Source organism: Labrus mixtus, chromosome 11, assembly GCF_963584025.1.
Source record: "Labrus mixtus chromosome 11, fLabMix1.1, whole genome shotgun sequence".
NCBI lineage: Eukaryota > Metazoa > Chordata > Actinopteri > Labriformes > Labridae > Labrus > Labrus mixtus.
The window spans coordinates 24,388,741-24,410,587 of NC_083622.1; the positions used below are offsets into that span (position 1 = coordinate 24,388,741).

General features: G+C 37.6%; 1 protein-coding gene across 1 annotated transcript in view; it reads right to left on the reverse strand.

Moving 5' to 3' along the window:
- dnah5 (dynein, axonemal, heavy chain 5) overlaps positions 1-21,847 on the reverse strand; it is an 89,441-nt gene that overhangs the window by 32,880 nt on the left and 34,714 nt on the right. The window contains exons 45-65 of the mRNA XM_061051000.1: positions 21,591-21,725; positions 21,246-21,353; positions 20,235-20,388; positions 19,947-20,093; positions 18,297-18,538; positions 17,334-17,510; positions 16,653-16,857; positions 16,247-16,389; positions 14,799-14,933; positions 14,345-14,467; positions 13,166-13,379; positions 12,657-12,880; positions 11,276-11,474; positions 11,010-11,182; positions 10,366-10,496; positions 8,525-8,678; positions 4,400-4,667; positions 3,702-3,825; positions 3,262-3,369; positions 2,224-2,338; positions 1,676-1,852 (exon numbers count right to left, since the gene is read on the reverse strand). Of these exons, the coding sequence (XP_060906983.1) occupies positions 1,676-1,852; positions 2,224-2,338; positions 3,262-3,369; positions 3,702-3,825; positions 4,400-4,667; positions 8,525-8,678; positions 10,366-10,496; positions 11,010-11,182; positions 11,276-11,474; positions 12,657-12,880; positions 13,166-13,379; positions 14,345-14,467; positions 14,799-14,933; positions 16,247-16,389; positions 16,653-16,857; positions 17,334-17,510; positions 18,297-18,538; positions 19,947-20,093; positions 20,235-20,388; positions 21,246-21,353; positions 21,591-21,725 (3,456 nt within the window). The remainder of the gene's footprint in view (positions 1-1,675; positions 1,853-2,223; positions 2,339-3,261; positions 3,370-3,701; positions 3,826-4,399; positions 4,668-8,524; positions 8,679-10,365; positions 10,497-11,009; positions 11,183-11,275; positions 11,475-12,656; positions 12,881-13,165; positions 13,380-14,344; positions 14,468-14,798; positions 14,934-16,246; positions 16,390-16,652; positions 16,858-17,333; positions 17,511-18,296; positions 18,539-19,946; positions 20,094-20,234; positions 20,389-21,245; positions 21,354-21,590; positions 21,726-21,847) is intronic.

Here is a 21,847-nt window from a genome sequence, read left to right on the forward strand (position 1 = left end):
CAGTTTGAAAATCAGTGGCAGTATGCAGGGGATACACAACCAGAGGCCCTGACAGGGAGGGACAGGTGGATATAAAGAAAACATGAAGGAGTGTAAAAATAAACTCTAACACAATGAGAGGATTTCTGAAGAGAGGGACAGAGAATAACTTCAAGGGACTGATTAAAAAGAGAGACAGCAACAGGGTAAAGAAAATGTCCCAGTGAGAGTTGTCTGGCTGCTTCAAAAGGCCTCCTTTCTGCTCATCTCATCTTATTTCCTCTTTGCACTTTCCTCCCTTCTGCTCTCTTCTCCGAGCTACATTTCCACTGTGTTTTATCAGCCCAGGAGTAGTGTGAATTTCTCAGCCAGCAGTCTACAATATCTTATTCTTTCACATACTCATCATCCCTTTACCTCTTTTTGTGAATAGATACTTTTAAACAAAACAAATGTGCACTACAGTGGATCTTCTTGCTAAAAAACAGCTTCCTTTGCAATAAGGCCCCTATTGAAAAGATCCTTGATGGTTATATCAAAGTGTTAATTCTAACTGTCTTTTCCCTTAAGTCCTATCTGATAATCAAAATGCTTGATCATCCATCCTGGAGGATTACTCAAGGGCTTCATATTTGGAAATATATGGTTTCAATCTGTAGCAGCGAAATTAAAATTCTAATCAGGGACCTGCTGAAGGAGATCTGTATGCAACCAAGTACCCAGGAGGAGGACAGCTTTAATTACAACCACGCTCCAGACCCCCACTTACACACATTCACACACCAGGGTGGGAGAAGGCTGGAGGCAAACACTCGCACAGCACGTCACAGAGTGCTCTAAGTGGTAGCCTGAAGCAACGGAAGAAAAATATTTGCTCCAACAAAAGTTGACTGACAATTTTTAAGGGGAAACGTGTGCTTGACAAAACATTATACAGGGGTAGTAGTGAATGTGATGGGGAGCAGTACTACCTCATATTGTAATTTCATTATATTAAGTCAACTGAGAATTTAGGATATCAACAAAATTTTATGGTATCCGATTCAAAGCATCATGTAATGCCATCAAAAACTTTTCATGGAAATACTTTTTTGGTTTGAATTGAAAATGTTTTGTCCGTCATGTATTGTCAATTTTAATCACAGCTGGTTCAAAAATTTTTTTTATGAAAGTGATGGACAGAGACAAAAAACTGACAAAAATGGACATGAAGATGAAGAACAGTTAAACTGCAATGACTCAAAGTGTGTCTCAAGTCACTTCCTAAACACATCAACGGACCGTGACCAATTGTAAAGATTGGACTCTTGTTGCAGCTATTGATCAACTTCTGTTTCCATATGATTATTTCTACAAAGTGGGGCCATAGAGAAGTGCTGTGTGAGAGGACATGAGATGTCTAGTTGAGCAGTATTTGGATGGGAGACTGCAGTGCTTTATATACTGCAGACCGATAATGATATTTTAATATTTCAGTGTATAGACTTTAATCTCAGACTATTGAAAATATCATAATTTCTGACCAACTTAGTCCAGATCGAGATCAATCTGTTATACTGAATATGGCAGTCAAGATGATGAGATGATGATGAGAAATAACCTGTATAACAGCCACCCGTCAACTGCTAAGTCAAATTTGATTTGCCACAAAAAGAAAAGTGAATATCTGTTTCTGACTTTTAACCCAGTCCCATACCTGCAGTGCGGCCTCTGCTTCCTCAAGAGCTGGTCGTGCAGCCTCCAGTTTCTCCTCAGCGATGGCCTTGTCAGCTGAGATGCTGTCTACAATGGCCTGGGCCTTGTCCTTGACTTTCTGCACCTCCACCTTCACTCGCTCTGCTGCCTGGGCTTTAACTGTGACCTCCTTCAGGACCTGGGTTTACAGAAATATATGAAGATGGACATGAAACCACACAATTTCTCTTTTGTGACTTTTTCAATATGTACAATGCCATGGCTGTCGTGCTTGTCACATGTGTGTCAGTACTACTGTAAAAAAAAAAAAAAAAATTGTAAAATTCCTATCTATCTATTTATCTATCTATCTGAACTGATTATTCTTACTGGGTAAATGAATACTAATGCAGTCAACAACTTAATCATGTATCCCTCCTGAGGCACACCTTTAATTCACAGCTGTTTCACATCAAATTAAGCTGCATGTTAATGACCAGAATAAGACACATTCATTTCCAGAAAATTCACACACACACAGAATAAAACCCTGTTCAGTCTGACACCTACCATATCAGCTTTATCATTGGCAACCTGTAGCTCCTTCTCTTTCACCTCCAACTCCTTGCTGAGTGCTGCTACAGACTCTGACGCTTCTTTTAGCTTCTGAAGACCAGTGTTCATCCTAAACAGGAGAAATATTACTTATTCAGTCACTTCGCATGCAGTTCCAGTAATACATCTTGTAGCTTGCTAGAGCGTGATAGCCTAGGAAGGGTCCACACATCTACCCCTGTGGTCCTGTTTGTTGTAAATACTTACAAACCTTTAAGATTAACTCAATAACATTATGGCAAATTTCATGCTGGGAAAATGTCTGAGCATTATTTGACAGGAAAACAGCATTTTTTTTTATCCTCAGTGGGCTTGCAGCATGTGTCTGATCAGACTTTAAAATGTCATGATATCCCTTAAAGGGATGCCAATACATCTTGGGAGGCTCGGGGGAATCTAGCTGATAAGCAGACATGGAACTGAAAACGTGACAAAACAGAGCACATCATTGTTTATTGTTGGAGATATGTTGTGTCTTTTAATGATGTAGTTGATCTTGTTCTCTCTAAAATTACTCATAACCGACGGTCTGGACTGGCTTTCCTTTGACGTAGGTTCACTTCATTAGGATGCGTCCTGAACATCCATCACTGTTTGTGCCATGAAGGAGTCGATAAGTATTGACTTACACTGACTCCCATCTGTGTCACAAACAAATCTACCTTTGAAAGCAGCTGCTTCGATTTAGAAAATGCACTCATCATGCTTAGTGATCGAAGCCTTGCTTATGATTAGCCACCCAGGGTTAAGAGGAAGACTAAGACACACGTCTGCTTTTAATCTGTTATTGCTTATTTAGCCTTACACATTCATGCTCTCTCAATGACACTGAAATGTAGAAATTGTGCAGTGTTAGCAGCAGTTGAGGTATTAACTCTAAAAGGTGGAATGAGGACCATGTCTAATTATTAAAAGGTTAAAATTGCCTGGTTATAATTAACAATCAAAATACAAGTAATACAAATACTTCACTGAATCCCTAAGTCTGTTTACCTGTTGGCCAGGGTCTGGACCTCAGACCTCTTATCCTTATAGATGCTCTTGTAGCCCTGGATGAAGGACAGATAGGACTTGGGTGTGACGTGGGTGGATCGTCTGTACCTAGATTCAAATCAAATGACATCAAAGTGGGTTGTATATTAATTTCAAACTATATAATCTTTGAAACAGCAACAAGTATAACATTATAATGCTGAAAAATGTCCTACTATAGTAACAAACATCTGGCATTACTCTCTTCCTGACATATTCTTTCTAGTATCAGCTCTCTAACACTGTATAGTCTAATATAATAGAATACATTTTAAAAGGCCATTGTTTTATACCTCTATTTGTATTAAAACTGCCTAAAACAGCTAGGATAATATGGATTTTGTTCAAGGGTGGATTCTTGCCTTCATAGACCCGGCAGTGTGCTCAGTGAATAACTGTACCTTTGGAAGTAGTCCACGCACTTCTCTGCAACACCATCCTGGAAGGAGCCCATGCACTGGACCACCTCACTTTTAACCTGAGCCGAGCACTCAATGTCAAAGACTGAGAGGAAGTGCTCTGACACTGCAGGACAGAGGGATGGAGGAGAAGGAAAACAACGGAGAAGACTATGTTGAGAAAATCAATAAAACATAAATGAATATATCAACACATGCAAACATTTTCAGAGACAGATGTGTGATTGCATGGGACATTATGCATAACAGGACAGATGTTTTACTACATCATCTGTGTCATTCTGCACACAGATTTATGTTTCATTAGCTGGCACATTTAAAATGAGCTTTAAAGTTATGACTTAATATTTCTGTGTGCAAATGACAAATCTCTTCATCTTGATGAGTGTATTCAAACATTTACAAACAATACTTTTTAAGCCACATCTGGTGAATTCATCACGTCTCTGCTTAAAATTCCTTTTGTTACTGTAGCAATTTAAAAAGTTTGGATTTTGTTAAGACTTTCAGTTAATAGGAATCACACAGAACAGGGCAGCCTGACAGAGATAAATTAGTGTTGTAACATCCCACTTTAATCTGATTAATGTTACATGAATAAAAGCAAGATTGAGTAAAGACTGAAGTTTGAGAATTAGATCATTTCATTAAACAATTACGGTACATTTGATGTAATTTACCTGCAACAAGAGCATCTTTTGGCCATCGACTGAACCAGTCCATGGTGCAGCCAGATATCAATGCCGGAAACTTCAACGCCCTATTGCGAAACTTTTCTCCAACAGGTGAGAAGCACAGAACAACGTGGAGATTATGTCGGACTCGTGACATGAAGTACTCGTAAAGGTTTTCGTTGGTCGGTGGCCGCCTGGGAAACTCTCGCTTCATAACAGGGATCAGATCACTGAGGATCTCGTCGATCTCATCACGGGCAAATAAGTTAGACACCTGTGGATAGGAACACAAAATACCAAACACCCATTAATGTCAAATTTGATTGTCTATCCACCTTTGTATTGATGTTCAGTTGGCAAAATGAAGGAAATTAAACCAAAACAGGATAGAAATGCTACTCCTCCAATCCTCACCAAAACATTGACCAGAACAGCACTTCACTAAGGCCATATGGACCCCAAAGCCAAACCAAGACCAGAACAAACATGTTTCCTGTTTGACAAAAGCTTAGGGTGACAAAAAATTCCACCCTGTGCCGAAATTAAAAACAGGCTAAATTAACCCGAGCCCCTATTTTGCCAGGCCAACAAACACGTTATATCCTGGACCAAAATCTGGCAAGCACCCCTTTTTATTTTTTTTTAATAGTTTGAGGAACCACTGTGTCATTTAAAGGGACTTTTGGATGAAAATGAGCTTTTGTGCTAATTTTTGGCATATTTACATAGATGCTCTGATATGTTGATTAATGTGCACTGTCCTAATTCAATAAATAAATGCAACTTGATTCAAACTCTTCCCTGGTCCCCACTTCTATTTACAACCTAGGTAAAGCAGATGCTCCTTAAATTGTTTTTATGGAGGGGGGAGAGGGAGAAGAGGGTCGTTATCATAATGAGGCAGAGAGAGAGCGACAGAAAACAAAATGAGGATTAGCAAAGAGAGCAAGCAGATGGAGATAAAGGAAACAAAAAGATATAAGATGATAATATGAAGTAAACAACACGAAAAATTGAAAGAAAATTGGATGGAAATTAGGGATAGAAGAAGGGAAAGTAAGAGGAAATCAAATCACTTAAAAAGCAATTGCAAACAGACTGTTAAAATTGGCTTCCTGTAGTGCTAACATGTTGATAAAGATTTTTCTTTATGAAGGCACTGTAGTAACACAAACACATTTTATACTATTGCAAACATAACACTGAGTCATAAATTCAATGTTTCTCATTTGGATGCATTCTACATTTTTTCTATAAATGGAAGGATGTATAAGAAAGTTAAATATGTGTACTGCTCACTAAGCCACACTGTCTTTTGCTCAAAAAACAAATTAAGAACCAATCTCAAGTTTTCAGCGTCTGTTCATGTAAAACTTGATGAAGTGGAATCAGTAAGGCAAACAGATGTTGCCACTCTGCAATTATATGATCTTGGGCAGTACGAAATTGGAAAAAGAACAAAACATAATTACAACGGGAAAAATAAAAAGTAATTAGTATTTCCTCAGCTCAATGTAATTGGTAGGTAGGCAGCAGTGGCTCAGTGGTAGAGTCGGTTGTCATTCAATTACAAGGTTGGCGGTTTGATCCAACTCCTTAATTCACATATTGAATTATCCTTGGGCTGAACCCCAGCAGCTCCAGGTGGCTTAGCCAGTGCCATGAGGATTTGTGTGACTCCGATGAGTACTGTAGTGACGTGTAGTGTCAAAGCGTTTTCAGTAGTCAGAAGACTACAAAAGCAATATATAAGTTCAAGTCAATGTACCAAAGGAAGATCAAGTGGGGAACAAAAAATAAATGTACAAATGTTTCTACATTACAGTATTGGCCCTACATCATAGTGACCTCTTTGCTGCCAATCACTAAAGTTTAGGGGATTCTTGACCAGGAGAGGTTAGGGGGGGGGGGGGGGGGGGGGGGATGAAGTGTATTGGCAGGTGTTGTCAGGCAGTAGAATCAGTTTTATAGGACTGATGTGTGACAAAGTAGCAGATCTATTAAGAATTCCTTAATTCCTTAATGCATCATTTTGATTTCTTCTTCCTTTGTTAATGTATAATACACTAGTGCTAAAAGACTCCAGATGGTATATCTCCTTTTACATGAAGGTATCTTAATAATCAACAGTTTATCTGTCAAATTGGCTCATATCAGGCAGAGTTTTCTTTCCCTTTTTTACAGTCACAGTAACTTACTCACAGGTCCCATTTTCTTGTATTTGGATGGCATCTTTGATGTTATGTCATGCTGTAGAGTTTACCTTCTTTTGAAATAAATCGCTACATAAAGGAGGAAGGAGGAGGTAAAGAAAATGAAGAAAATGAATGCACAAGGAAAAAGGATTAGAAGAGCAAGCCAAAAGGGCAAAGGCTGATGTGAAGAAGCATGGATGAAAGGAGTGAGGCTTAGTGGCCCACAAATAGCCAGTGAGAAACAAAGGGGGCTAAAGGGCGAGAGGAAGGGAAGGAGATAAAGAGGACAGCAATGAAGAGCAGGAGGAGTAGGGAGTAGAACTGGAGGAGCAAGGTGGAAAGAGAGGTCAGTGAGAGGCAAACAAAGGATGAGTAGTAACAGAAAGGTCTACAGTAAAAAAGATGAGGTAAAACGAGTATGAAAATATAAAAGTAAAGTCAAAAAGGGTGGTTGTGGTGATGGTGGGGGGGGGGGGGGGTAGTGTAGAGAGGCATAGTATAATAATGTATTCAGAAATGTTCAGTGCTTCAGAAATGTGTTATTGGCCTTTTTACACTATAGACACCGGATCTGGTACAACACATGGTTTCTTGGAATGAAGCAGAAATAATTGAATACTGTGGCATTTAACCTTGAAGCTCTATGCTGTTAATGCCACTGTGGAACAGTAAAACACGGAAAACCCATTAAACCTAGCTTAGTCTGTTTCTTCTGTCAGTTACAGTTTCAATTCATTAACAACTAACTGATTAGAAAATAATTGTGTATTTGTAATGTGCAACTGTACTGACAGACACAATCCAATTAGCTTTTTAATTTGGATAAACTGCACTGCTCATGAGCCAGATGGAGACGACATGCATTTCAGTTGTGATGTGGCTGCCTTGGTTGTACCGTCATGAAATGTTTATTTCTCTGAAGGGTGAAGGCCAGCTGTCAGTTTCGGGCAGCACAACAAACATGCAATTAAAGCTTTCGTGATGTTCATATACATGTGATGATTTCAAGGCAAGTGTCAGTGCAGCAGCCTTGTGTATTCCCTGTAGGCTTTCCTTATCAAGGAGAGTTTTAAAAACTGCTGCAAATCACAGATGTGCCAGTGCTTTCGTTAAAGTCAACAAACCCAAAGAAACACACAGGTCTAAAGGTAGAGGGAGTTTTAACAGTATGTGCATCTTCTAAGGACCACTCCTATTCATTCTTATTTAGCCATCTGAGGCGTTTTCCATGGAAATGAAAGGGCTCCACATGTGCTTATCACAAGTCTCCATTTTGCCCACAGGATACACAATTTAAACACAACGCTTATAAATGACATGCTTCGACACTTGTTCAGAATCCTAAAGCCTTGTTGCTTTGTGTCTCAAAGAAGCAGCGTCAGTCAGACAGTCAGACAGACCCTCAGATGTCCCACCTTTAGGATCAGCATGTGCTATGTACATGACCTCTTGATTTCTTGATTTTACTGATGATATTGTAAAAATGATTCACTCTTCTTCCCGTCTAACCCTTCTAAATATTTTGAAATCAAGGATTATTTAAACCAAATCTCAGAGATCTTTAATCTAGAAATCAGCTTTCAATCATTTATATGCATATAACTAAGGCTGCCTCATACCTTTGAGTTTTGTAGATGCATTTCACAGGTAAGTTTGCCCATTGTCTTGCCTAGAATTAATTTCACATTTCTCTACTTATATTGACCTCAGGCCTGTTCCCTATGAGTCAGAACTCACTCCTGTTTTTTTGTCCTACCTACTAGCCAGAAGTCAATAATTCAACTATCTTATTTGAATGTCATCTCATTTTAAAATTCTCATTCAATTATTTTCCCAAGGGTTACACAAGAACTTAAATGAAATTATATAAATAAAAATGTATATATGACTTATGGGTAGTATTCAAAGATCCTTCTTCACATGTTTGTGTTCTTACCTCTCCAGATGACAATACATTGTTCATGTACTCGAGGAAGGACTCGTCCTTGATTTCATTGTCAGTAAAGATGAAGCTGATGCCTTTCCCGTGTTGGCCAGCTGTTCGGTACAAAGCCTTCAGGTCATCCATCAGGTTGGCTGTGTTGTATGAGCTGCCAAAGAACACGACAGATAAAATAATGATGCACTGAGTTTGTTTCTATTTGCTGATTTTACTTTTGGCAAACATAACTCAATTGACATAGATATGGGGAAAGAGATACAAAGGAAAGCGGTGGGTGTGTGTTTGCATTATGTTTATGAATGTTTGAATAAATTTGCCTTGCTGAACGATGCTGTTTGAGCCTGGAAATAGTTACTATTTACACTCAAGGCACCTCCAAAATGGAACATTTTCTTTTTTTGTTTCTGTGACAGGAAAAGTTCAGTGCTGAGAAAAATAGAGTTTGTTTCTCAATTTCATCATAAAAACAAGACTTCTCCCAAGATTTCAAAACCACATGGAAATCTTTATGACTTAAGTGAGTCCAAACATTGAAATGTTACTTGAATTTCTAAATGATGTTATTATGAGTGGAAGTGGTAAAATAGGTGAGAACAGGCTCATTGATTGAAAAAAAAACAAATGTGTGTAAAATTTACTGAATTGTAAAGAGCCTGATGCAAAATAAGCAAGATGAAGAAAGATGAAGATACATTGTTGGAATTAATTGAATAATACTTGATTTTTTTAATAGAAATTGAATGCAAAAAAAGAGCAAAATGAACTGTGTGACTCTCTTGGAATCTGTTAAAAAAAATAAGTTTACATGAATGCATTTAGAAAATTCTGGTCACAAAGAAAGAGTCAAGTTGAGATTGCACAACAAAAAGAGACATTAGTGCCATAGATGTCTATTTATAGAAACAGAAAGATTATAAAGAAAAGCAGAGAATTAAAATCAAGGTGGATGTTATCTCAAGAGAAGGTTGCGAATTGAAGAGGAGGAAGATGTGGTTCTATAACAGGACTATAACAGCAACAAATGTATCTGTGGACTGAGGGAGAAAACCATTTGACGGGTAGGGAGAGTGAGATAGAGGACATAGTGAGACAGAACAATGAGACAGAGCAAGAGTAGAATAAAGCCAGCAGATAGAACTGAGAGCCAAACAAAGGGTTATTCTTATTTTGAAGAAACAAAGCATTGAACAGAGTCTCACAGGCGATGATAGATATTTAATTATAGATATCCAATAGTATCTCTTTTAGAACTTACTTAGATATGATTTTATAGTGATTGATATTTGCAAATGTGTAATCTGAACAGAAAATGTCTGGTGTTCTTGGTAATCTTTGTTGGTATTGGTATTGCAGCAATACTTAACAATATAAAGACATCCAAATAAATATGTAATAAGCCTGACCGACCATCCAGCAGACTATGAGCAGAGTTTTAAATAATTGAATGATTCAACATTTAAAATAAAAATAAAAAAAAGGTTTTACAGACACACACAAAAAAACATGCACTAAACACTTACTTTGGTGGATCATTTAAATGAAAGAAAGAACTTGTCTATGTTTTTCTTTTATCAATCAGTCAATCATTCTTTATTTGTATAGCACCAATTCATTACTCATTGGTGTGTTAAAAAACTTCCTTTCAGAGGCAGAAATCTTGGGAAAGATTAAACTCATGATTTACTGTCTGCATGCAATGAAACAAAGTAAGTTTAATAACATGTTACTAGATATTTAATATAATAATAATTAGGATTTAACATGTAGAAATGTATAACAACTTTTGTGTGTGACTTTGTCTGAGTCTCTTTTTGGCTATTGAATGTGAGCCTTACCGTGTGAGAGTGATCTGAAAGATTTTGTATCCAGCTATGAACGATGCCAGTCTGGTCAGGCTCTGTTTACCAGATCCCCCCACACCCACCAACAAGGCATTTCCTCCGGGTGTCCGAATTATCCTCGATACCTACAAACAAAAAAATATATAGACACAAACTAGCATAAAAAAGGGGTTGTTTATGTGTGTCAAATTACAATAGTGGAAAAGGAGGGGGAAAAGGAGAATGTAAGCAAACGTTTAAAATCTCACAAATTAAGTAGTACTTAAGTCACACTTGAAGATTTTCTTCTGGACTTCAAGGCTGCCTGAGCCCATCTCACAGCAAATGCAAGAAGCTTAACCATTCAATTAAAAAGGACCAAACATTTGGCGAGTTGCCAGAGTCAAGACTTCAATGTAATATTCAGAACTCGAGGCTTTGCATAAGAGTTTGTTTTGAGTTTATCACAGGGTAGAACATTTTGATTTCATGCCTCTCCACTTTCATTTAAAATTTGAATACTTAACTAAAGTCAAACTTCCATTTAAAAACTTGGGTTCTAATCTCTAGGCACTGAATATTCATGCTAATATTTCAATTACTTTATTTAATTACAATAGTAAGGCTAATTGATTACAACAGGGTTTTTTATTTATTACCTTGACCAGATGAATCATAGCATCTTGAAAGAAGACCATGTCCATGCCAGTGCCCCTGATGCTCTCATTATAATGGCTCAGGAACAAATTCAGGCGCTCCTTCAGACTCTCAAATGACTCCATAGGCTCATACACTTTAGGCAGATCAAAGTCTGAATCTTCTGGCTCCTCCCCTGTAAGGAAAAGAACATTTGACATTAAAATAATCACATTAAAAACATAATTTTCTGTAATAAAAATGCTTCTGAAATGTTGCGTCATGGTACCTGTAGCCTCAGGTGCATCTCGTAGAAAGTCCACAAAGTATCTGTCTGGTTCCACTTCCACTAGGTTTTTGTACTCTTCCCCGAGCTCTTCCTCAACCAGCTTTGGCAAAGCTTTGTTGAACCACTCTACGTCCTCTGGCATGGTGAATCTGTCAGCTATCACGCGTGTGCACTCGTGCTTCCACAATGACAGTAGCACCTGGACATTTTTTAATTTTATTTCATGTTATTACTTTTATCATTCAAAACAGCCAATCTGAGCCAGTAAGACTGGTGAGTGTTGCCAAAGATATAGAGGGCACAACCAATATGACTGTATTTTTCTTTAACAGGAAGATTGCATTACTCTGGTCTAAAAAAGAAAATCATTGAGCTGAGACACACTGGATTGTTTGCTTCTGCTGGAATACATTAAGCAACACATTTGTTGTATTTCTTGATTGTAGTAATTGTTCATACAACAATTTCACCATTTCATAAAACTCTTGCACTCTGTTTGAGGGAAAAGCTCATTCTGGCCTTGTCTAGTGTATTCTAAGTCTGAGTCAAATTGGCAGCCTCAGCAGGGATGTTTCCCTGGACTTTCCCAGGGCAGCCTGGAGTAGAAGATATATTTCATTGTGCTGAATTATTGAGTGAGGCCACAGACCTACAGGGAGTTTGCCACATCAGCAGAAACTGAACTTGTGTGGTGTATTATTTTCATGTGTCCAGATATTCAAGTATTAAAGTAGGACAATGCATGTTTAGGTAATGATATTAAGTAATATGATGACACGTAAATATGGATGTTATGAATGTATGATTGTATATGTCATCATACTTAATATCATTACCTACATACATTGTCCTACTTTAATACTGGACACATGAAAATAAAGCAACACACTTGAAATGCTCTATTTTCCCTTTCTTTCCTGCCAACAGTCATGTCTCTTTCTTCAGTATCTTAAAAATATAATGGTCAAAAGACATTAGTACTTAATACATAAGTAGAGCTTTTTTCATTCATTGAAATTGTTTCTACATGACTACTATACTGCCTGGTTTAAACTGTATTTACATTCAGAGCTGTTTAGTTGAACTATGGCTGCCATCTGTAAAAATCTTTAAATAAACTTCAGGATTTTGGAGTGATGGCTCCATAAGAGATTTAATTACCGGTATGCATATTTGTTGGAGTGTTGGCATCTTTAACGATACTTAATCCTTACTGAAACCCATAGATACTTGCAAAAAAAAAACCTGTATACATGGCCAGTCCTAAATGTTCAATCAAACAAAATCTGCCCATGTTGACTTTCTTTCATAACTGTACAATGATTAACAATTAGTAACAGATTAAATAAATACTTGAATGACAACATCCTGGTCTTCTCACCTGGACAGAGTTGACCACCTCAGCATTGGTGTTGAGCATGCCTTGCCAGATCCTGGACAGATCCCTCAGGTTGAAGATGTAGTGAAACTTTGCAGGAGTTGGAAGCATCTTGACCTTGGTCAACTGCCAGAGATGGCGGGTCAGAGACACCAAGCGAGGGACAGTGCTCCTTACCTCAGCAGTGAAACCACGGTGTGCACAGAAGTGGCCCTCACCAATCACACCTTCATTGTGGGGTTGATGGTGGGACAGTTATTAAAATAAAGGTGGAAATATGATCAATTCATTTGCATCAGCAAATAAGTGTAAGACAGAGACAACACATTATAACGCATCATTTATCAATACATTACAGTAGCATTAAAATGGAGAAACATTCTCCTAATGGATCTTTGGATTCTGTTTTTTATCCCTTCAGTCTACAATAACTAGTATTTTGGTTAGTAGGCACTGTAGTAATATGAATCTTGAGTACACGGTGATAACGATTCCACTGCACTTTTACTCACCGAATATCTTATCAATGGAAACATTAGAGGGCAGGGTGCAGTTAAAGATGGAGAACTGCCTTTTCAGTCTCTGAGGGATGTCATTTCTGCCTCCTCCTGGATGGATCATAGCTGCCAGAAACTGAACGTCCACAATATTGGTGAACTCTCCAGGTTTCTCCAGATTATAGAACCCATTTTGCTCCATCAGCTGCCTGACAATCTCATTTGTCACCTAAGACGAAAGGCAAAAAGAGTAAGCTTGAATCCAGAGGTGGATTATTGAGAAGGAATTCATGTTGCTTATGTCAGTTCTTTAAAGTTTATCGATTAATCAGGTAACCAATATGTGTAATATTAACTCATACAAAATTCGATAAATGTATTACTTTAATTCTAATACATTTCCATGGGATTCAAGGTCAAAATAACTGAGCTTTGAATTTGTGCTTCATTCAGATAAATATATTATGGCAAGCCATTTAGGAAATTAATATATTGAATAAAACTTTGAATATATTGAATGAAACAAAGTTCCATTCCATATATTCAAAGTTCCATTCAATATATTCAAAGTTCCATTCAATATATTCAAAGTTCCATTCCATATATTCAAAGTTCCATTCAATATATTCAAAGTTTCATTCAATATATTCAAAGTTCCATTCCATATATTCAAAGTTCCATTCAATATATTCAAAGTTCCATTCCATATATTCAAAGTTCCATTCCATATATTCAAAGTTCCATTCAATATATTCAAAGTTCCATTCCATATATTCAAAGTTCCATTCAATATATTCAAAGTTCCATTCCATATATTCAAAGTTCCATTCCATATATTCAAAGTTCCATTCCATATATTCAAAGTTCCATTCAATATATTCAAAGTTCCATTCAATATATTCAAAGTTCCATTCAATATATTCAAAGTTTCATTCAATATATTCAAAGTTCCATTCAATATATTCAAAGTTCCATTCAATATATTCAAAGTTCCATTCAATATATTCAAAGTTTCATTCAATATATTCAAAGTTCCATTCAATATATTCAAAGTTTCATTCAATATATTAATTTCCTGAATGGCTTGCCATAATATGTATATATATATATATATATATATATATATATATATGTATATATATATATAAAACATTTAAATTATTTGAATGAACTGTTCTTAAAATGATTGCTCACCTGGTCTCCCCATTCGTTGATGACAGGCATGTTTATATCATCGATAAAAATGGACATTTTCTTCCCAGCAGGGGGTCCATAAGTGGATCCCATCCTCTTATCCACATAGCTCTCTACTGACCTCTACAAAGAAAACAGACGGCACGAAAACAAATGTAAACATATGTGGAGATGAGCTTGAGGAAGAGAAGAAAACAAAAGACAGATAGAGCTTGGGTGACTCCAATTTCACTTAAAAATCCACAAAATCTTTCAGTGAAGACATGAACAGGGAGGAAACTGTCATGTCATGTGCTGATGATTGATCAGAACAGACACCAGAAATATTACTGCATCATTTAATTATAATAGACATCAAGTATGCATATAGAACCTCCTCCTGACAAAACCGCAAAGAATAAGACAGGAAGCTGTTTACTTATTGAGAGGAGAGTTAACAGCAGTTCTACTTTACCTGGAACATGAGTGGTGTGGTGGCAGACGAGAAGTTGAGGCTCTTGCCCACGTGGGTCTCGGGATCATACTTCGACATGTAGCCCTTGATGATGACAGTCTTGGCTGTTCCCTGCTCTCCTATTAGCAAAACAGCCTAAAGACATATGCACATTATTCATTTTTTTTATGATGATAAGCTTGGGATTTAAACTGTTGGAAAAAATAGTTTGTTGTGGCCTGCTCTTAAATCTTATCGAGCATCTTTTGACCATTACCAAACTTTTTTTCATAGCTGGGGCATAACAAAGGACTAAATGCATTAAAAATAAGTTGAGACAGAAGCCTTGAGAAAGCATAGAAGACACAGAGAGAAATAGGATAACAAATAGAAAAGTGTTAACCAAAGCCGATTGCATGTTTTGTATTATAAGAATGAAAACTGAAACTGTTTCTTTTAGTCAGCTTAAAGAAATCATTTGTTTCACTATTTTAGTCAAAGATAAGTGGTAACTGTTTATTTTTGCTAATGAAAACAAATTATTATGTTCTGATTCATCTGTCGAAACAATGTTAGCCTATAAGGCCGGCTTGTGTTGAGAAACAAATTAAAAATCTTATCAAGGAAAACAAAAGCTGAGAAATGAATGTCTACAGTCTATTGGATATTAGGTTCAATCTCGTAAAGTACAGAAATATTTGTTTTTCTTTTACATTTTTGTTCTCACTTCAGGTCCATCAGCCTCTGAACAAAGTAAATAATATCAACTCAATAAAATACATGCAACAATAGAAGCTTCAAAATGAATCAAAGTAAGAAGAATCTGACCTGCATGTGACTACCTTTTTATAAACACAGCAGCATAAAGAGGTTTCCCATTCTCCACGTGGGGCATTATGAATTAGAATGACTCTCACACACACATACATAAACACAGACAGGCTCTATGATAAATGTCATGTGGTGATGCATTTGATGGGCTTTTGAGCAGAGTATCGACCACATTATTTTAATACAGAGGAGCCATTCTGCATCCAGACATACTGCCATGTTATCGATCTGAAGGTTGTGCAAGTCTGTGTCCACTCAGCTGTATCGATGCAATAAATGAAGCATTATACACTGAACAGAGAGAAGATTAAATTGGCGCCATCCTTTCCAAAACCCTTATCATAAGCTTTCAAGACGATATAAAGCGGGACGTGTGTAAACTTAATGTTCCGTTAGACACGTCCCTTTAGTGTCATCTGTTACTTGATACATGAGGAATGTTTCAATCCATATAACATATCAATACATCAGGTGACATATTTGCTTTATATTACTTCATACCAAGTGAGTAAATGTGAGTTTTAAGGATCCACGATATGAATGCAGCTTTTATGTTTTGACTGGCACCACACATGCACTGTAAATAGATATCAAACAGGTTAACATAACTTTTGTTAGCTTTTCTTTCAGCTGCTCACCTTGCCCTGCTTGGCGATGGTCTGAATCAGGAAATCTGTTCTAACATTGTCCACATTGGGGACCAAGATGGAGCTGTACTCTGGGGTGATTTCAGAGGGGTAAACGTACTCCTCCACTCTGGTGTTCCAGTGGACCCACAGACCTGGATGAATAATGGATGTAGAAGAATGAATAAATGTCTATTCATTGAAAAGTTAGAATCAGAATAAGAAATAAAAACAGCAGTACAAAATATGACATACCCAAGTTGTCATCCAAATGAAGTTCTTTCACATATTGATAAAACATTTTTTTACTCCCCTAAGTACAACATACAGCTGAATTCTACTGCTTGCTAAGGAGCAGCCTTGATACTCCCTGGCATTTTATCTACAGGTCAACATCTGTTTCCCAACGTATGCATACCATCTGCTGTGACGTGGTAGTCGAACATGGTGTCCTCACTCTCGGGAGGAATGTTTGGCAGATTCAGACAGACGCTGCTGTTCCCTCTGAGCCAGACCTCCATCTTTCTGCGGTCATCTAATTCAAGTAAGGCACCAGCGCTCCACATCAGGGCAAAGACATACAGCCGCTCCAAATGCTCTCTGGACAAATCCCCCCACTGGTCCTGTAATGTAAAAACCTCATTGCAGATCAAGTACTCTTTAAGAAAAACACTAAAAGCTTGAGAAATATACACACAGTACATCAGAGGCTTCACTGAAAAAAATAGAGCAGAAAATATTTTACAATAACACAAAAAGATGAATAGTAGTGTAAGTGGTCCTTATGAAAACAAGGTGAAATAGGAACAAAACCAACAATAATGAATGTTAGTTTTTTCTATGTTTACTGAATTAGGTATAATAAGGGCGTATAAAGCTCTGCTGGTGGTTTCAATCTGGCTCTTCTTTTAACATTCAACAAGAGATAATACCTCAGTAGTCTTTTTTTGGTAGTAGGTGAAAAAGCTTGTTTTATTCCTCCACTAATCTATGCAGTACTGATCTTACATCTACTTGATGGATTACGTGGCTAATACTTAAGTTGATCCCTTTGCAGACTATTTGGGGCTTATAGATCAGTGAATGATTGTAGCCTTACCTTTGGTGGTATAAGTCCTTGAAGCATATTGATGCACTGCACGATGACAAAGGCCTCTAGCATGTCCATCTTGAACTCCAGTGACTGCACACTGAAGTGGTAGAGCTCAGGGAAGGAAGATGAGAAGAGTTCCCTGAGCACCTCCGCCTCTTGAGGGGAGCGTTTAATCAACCAGGCCTGAGAACAACAACCAGAACATGGAAGTGAGGTTAAATACGTGACATTAGTTGTGAGTAACACACAGTGTGTGTTCTGTTGGGCAATTTATGTGTGCTTTACTTTCAGATGCAGCAGAAATGTTCTCCAATTTTAGTTTACAGAACACGATTTGTCTTGGAGGGAAAACTAGTCACAACTAAATTTGCCCACTCTTGCAGCCATTTTTGATTTAGATCAAAAGAATGCTGGATAATGCATCACATGTTACATTGTTTAGTGCAATTAAGTGCCTACAACAAACGTACTCTGCAGGGGTACGCTACTTGGATCGCACTCAGCTGAACAGTGTTTCTTAGCTTATGGCAACCCGAGGCAACCCGAGGCAACGAGCCACAAATAAAATGATCATAACATTACAACAAAGCTTAATCAGGTTTAGAAGGTTTAGATTTGAACTTAAGAAATAATGTTATAATTAAAAAAGCATTATGTGTTTTACAATAAAGCCAACAGCGTTTCAATTTCACTTGGTACTTAACTTTAACATGACAACATGAGACATATTTATACTTTAATGAATGTAGTAGTTAATGTTAATATTGCAGATTTATTTGATCAATGACTATAAAAAAAAAGAAGAAACTTCGACTGTAGCTCTAGCCAGGACACCCTGTGGTAAGTCATCAGAGGGCGTCCCAGCAACAACTTTGATTTTGCAATGTACAAGCTTAATGACACAATTGGTTCTCAAACGTTTTGGGGAAAAACAAAAAATAAATTGAGTTTTTCATTAAGTCCATTCACCTCAAGTATTGGACTCCAGCTGAGAACGGACGAGCTCATGAACACCATGCCATTGCGTGAGACGGTTGCTGGAGAGGCGTTGTCAATGTTATGTGGCTCAAAAACCACTTTACAGTTGGGAGCCATGGGTATACGGTCTCCATTTGCCAGCGTAAGAGTTCTGTTATCGTCCAATACAGAATTCAGGTTCTCTATCCAAATGGCATCGACAGGTCCATCCAGGACTATCCAGATGTGCTCTCCTGAGGGATAAAAAAGTGCCTCTGTTTGTTATCTAGGATAACAATATGATACAATGAATAACCTAGTGCGTACACTCAGAATTTACACACCTGGAGGATGATTAATTGCACTTAAAATTTGTAATCGTTACACAGCCCTACTATAAACATTGTTCCTCCTCTCTGAAAAAAAAGCACCAAACACCATGGTGGTACAACACAGCCAAAGAGATAGGGGAATTTGAATATAACTTAGATTCAAAAACAAACCCAATACAGTCTACTTTGGACTCTGGGAAACTCTATTTATCAAAGAAATAAACAGAGCATTGATGTTAATCATTAATAAATGAGATGAATCCTGCTGTGAAATGAATGTGCATGTTTGGAGTGATGCAGATGTTTAAAGTTACTCTGTGATCACTAATATTAAATCTCATGTCTTTAACCAAAGGACACACCGTGTGGACCGAGTCAAAATAATTTATCATGGATAAATTGGATTGCTTTCATGAGCCATCAGACACATTTCAACATAGACGTCAGAAGAACAGATCAGTCTTGGGATGCTTTTGATGTGGTAAATCCCCAGAAAGTACAGTTTTGCACGAGGGAACATTTTGGTCGTTATATAACACTTCCCTCTGTCACGACTCCACATCATGGACTTCTCTAAACGGGGTTTTTATCAACTCAAGGCAACAAGCTGCTTAGTGAATGGGAACAACAGTAAGCAGCAGTAAAAGGCAATCAACAAACATACTTTTTTCACAAAGATATGCTGAATAGCATGAAAACATATACTGAACATATACGATGAATATCTCGACACATGAAAGCAAACAGATGTAATGTATATTCATAAATGCACTTCTTTATGAAGTATGTAGGATTAGCACAGAGTAGGAAGATAAAACAGCTTTTGGTGCTACTTTGAACTATTGATGCAATTATGTCCCTTGATATTTAGAGTTCTCTTCAATATTATCACATACCAGTTCTCCTAAAGATCCAACGGAAAAGAGAAGGCTAAAGATTATGCAGTTCTAATGAATCATCTGAGGAATAGATTCTCAACTGAGCAGGGATCCCTCTTATTTTCTCTCTACTGACACAGGATATGCTGTAATGATACATGTTGACACCTTTATTTCTCATTAAAAGATTTTACACCTGTGCTAAGAATCCTATAGGCTGTACATGTTGTATTTAAAAATATTTAGATGAATCCCAAACCATGCCTTTAAAACAGCATCTTTTAAATATTCATTTTAGCAAATAACACACATTATTTTCCAAAACATTATACATGAGTTATAATACTCTAGAATAAATGATTATTATCATCACCTATAGTTTTGCTTTTTTTGACATAAGCTAAGATCATCTACAAATATAAAATCATTGTTGGTCGAACATATTTTCTAACCTTTCTTTGCTCTCAGTGTTTTCCTCCAAAGTGTAGAGAAGATGCCATCAGTCCAGTCATTTGTGGCCACGTCCAGTCTACCAAACATCTGAGGGGCTGTGATGGCTTTGGGGTTCATGCGCATCTCTTTGTGAGGCTGACCACACTCTGAGAGAAAAAAAAAAAGATTTGTAAGGTGTCACTTCAAGCCTAAAGGGCGTTGTGGCTTTCAGACACAGATACTAAAGTTTGACAAGTTTGTGTCTCTTTCCTTGAACGTGGATCTCTAAAACATGCACAAAGTCTTACCCGTCATAGCTCTCATTAGTGTGTGTATACAAGTCGTCTTTCCGGCCCCACTCGGCCCCAGGGCCATCATGCCGTGTCGGACCCTCTGTGTCTCAAACAGCTGGATGACTTTCAGCTTCCAGGGGGGATGACTGATCAGTCCTGCATCCTCGACCTGTGCGATGATAGTTTGCACATGTTTAGGTTAAGAAGTAATTAAGTATAGCTACTGGGAGGAGTTTATTTTATGGTTATTAACACAGACTGCAAACACAACTAATGCTTCTTGACCTAAAAGAGCGATTAAGATCATCCGCAACTAGATTGATTATTTCTATGAAGTTTCTTGAATGCATGTAACTACTGCCACCAGGAAGGTACAGTATGAGCGAGCTGCCTAAATAGCCTGTATTTACAATTTTCCTTGGCAAAGATTGACAAAGACTGATGTGCTCGGCTGTTAAAAGAAAGCAGTAAGAGTTTATTTGTCAGCAAATCCAGCCCACTCATGTCAAGGACACAATTTGAAAAGACATACTGTAGGGTCACAGGGCTCATCAAAATTGTCAAAACCCTGGAGTTCCTAACATGAGATTTAACTGTACAAAGCATATTATTACATTATTGCATTGACAGAATCACATAAAGGTTGTCATTACAGCAGGGACAACAGTACACAGCCCACAACACACAAAAACAACAGTGCTGTGATTTAAACAACTATTGCATCACTTACTTTCTATTGTCTTTGCACTGTGTGTGCAGGGTAGGTCCTTGACAGATAATAAATGACATTATTTGTTTCCCTCTGGGCTTGGTATAGTAAAGCATTTAAGAGTGACATGATAGATACAGCGGTCCCACAGTTCATTAGTCATCTGCCCGATTCATTTCTCGCCATTTACTTTTTCCTCAGTCCTCCTTCACTCTCTCCCTCTACTCCTACAATCCTTCTTTGTCTTACCTTCATTGTCCCTGCCATCACACTCTCCCTTAAACATGTAGACACACTCAGGTCTCACTCCCTCCTACCTGTCTGTCGATGGCAGCCTCGAGTTCAGGGTAGCCGGCTTTATCGAGTTGGATACCGGGGAAGAGATCCTCAATCAAGCTCAGGAAGAGCGGCTCATCCTCATCGATCTAAAAAAACATATAAGAAAACAAACACACTGACACAAGTTGTTCACAATCCAAAGGACGACTCATCATAATCTTTCTATGCTGTTCTAGTCTGTATTGTTTTATTTGTTATAAAGTAAGCGTCAGAGTCATTTTGTATTTGGATTTAATGCTCATGAAAATGTGAAAAAACCTATTGTTCAATTTGAGGAGTGTCATTTAGATGGTGTTGTGTTATATTTTGTGTTCCAGACTGACCAGTTTAGATAAGTTCATGTCTCTCAGGACCCTCATAACGATGGTGGACTCTGTGTCAGTGGGGTTGGCTCGTTTAGCCGCGCCCAGTGTTCGCAGCACTGAGAGGATGTTTCGTAGGCCAAAGTCATAGTGAACCTGTGAACAATCACAAATAACATTTTATTTACCAGACAACTGGATTAAACAGCTCTTTATCTAGCAGTATCCGCTTACAGTTTAAAACCTCTTATTAATGCACAGGTATATTAATTATACTT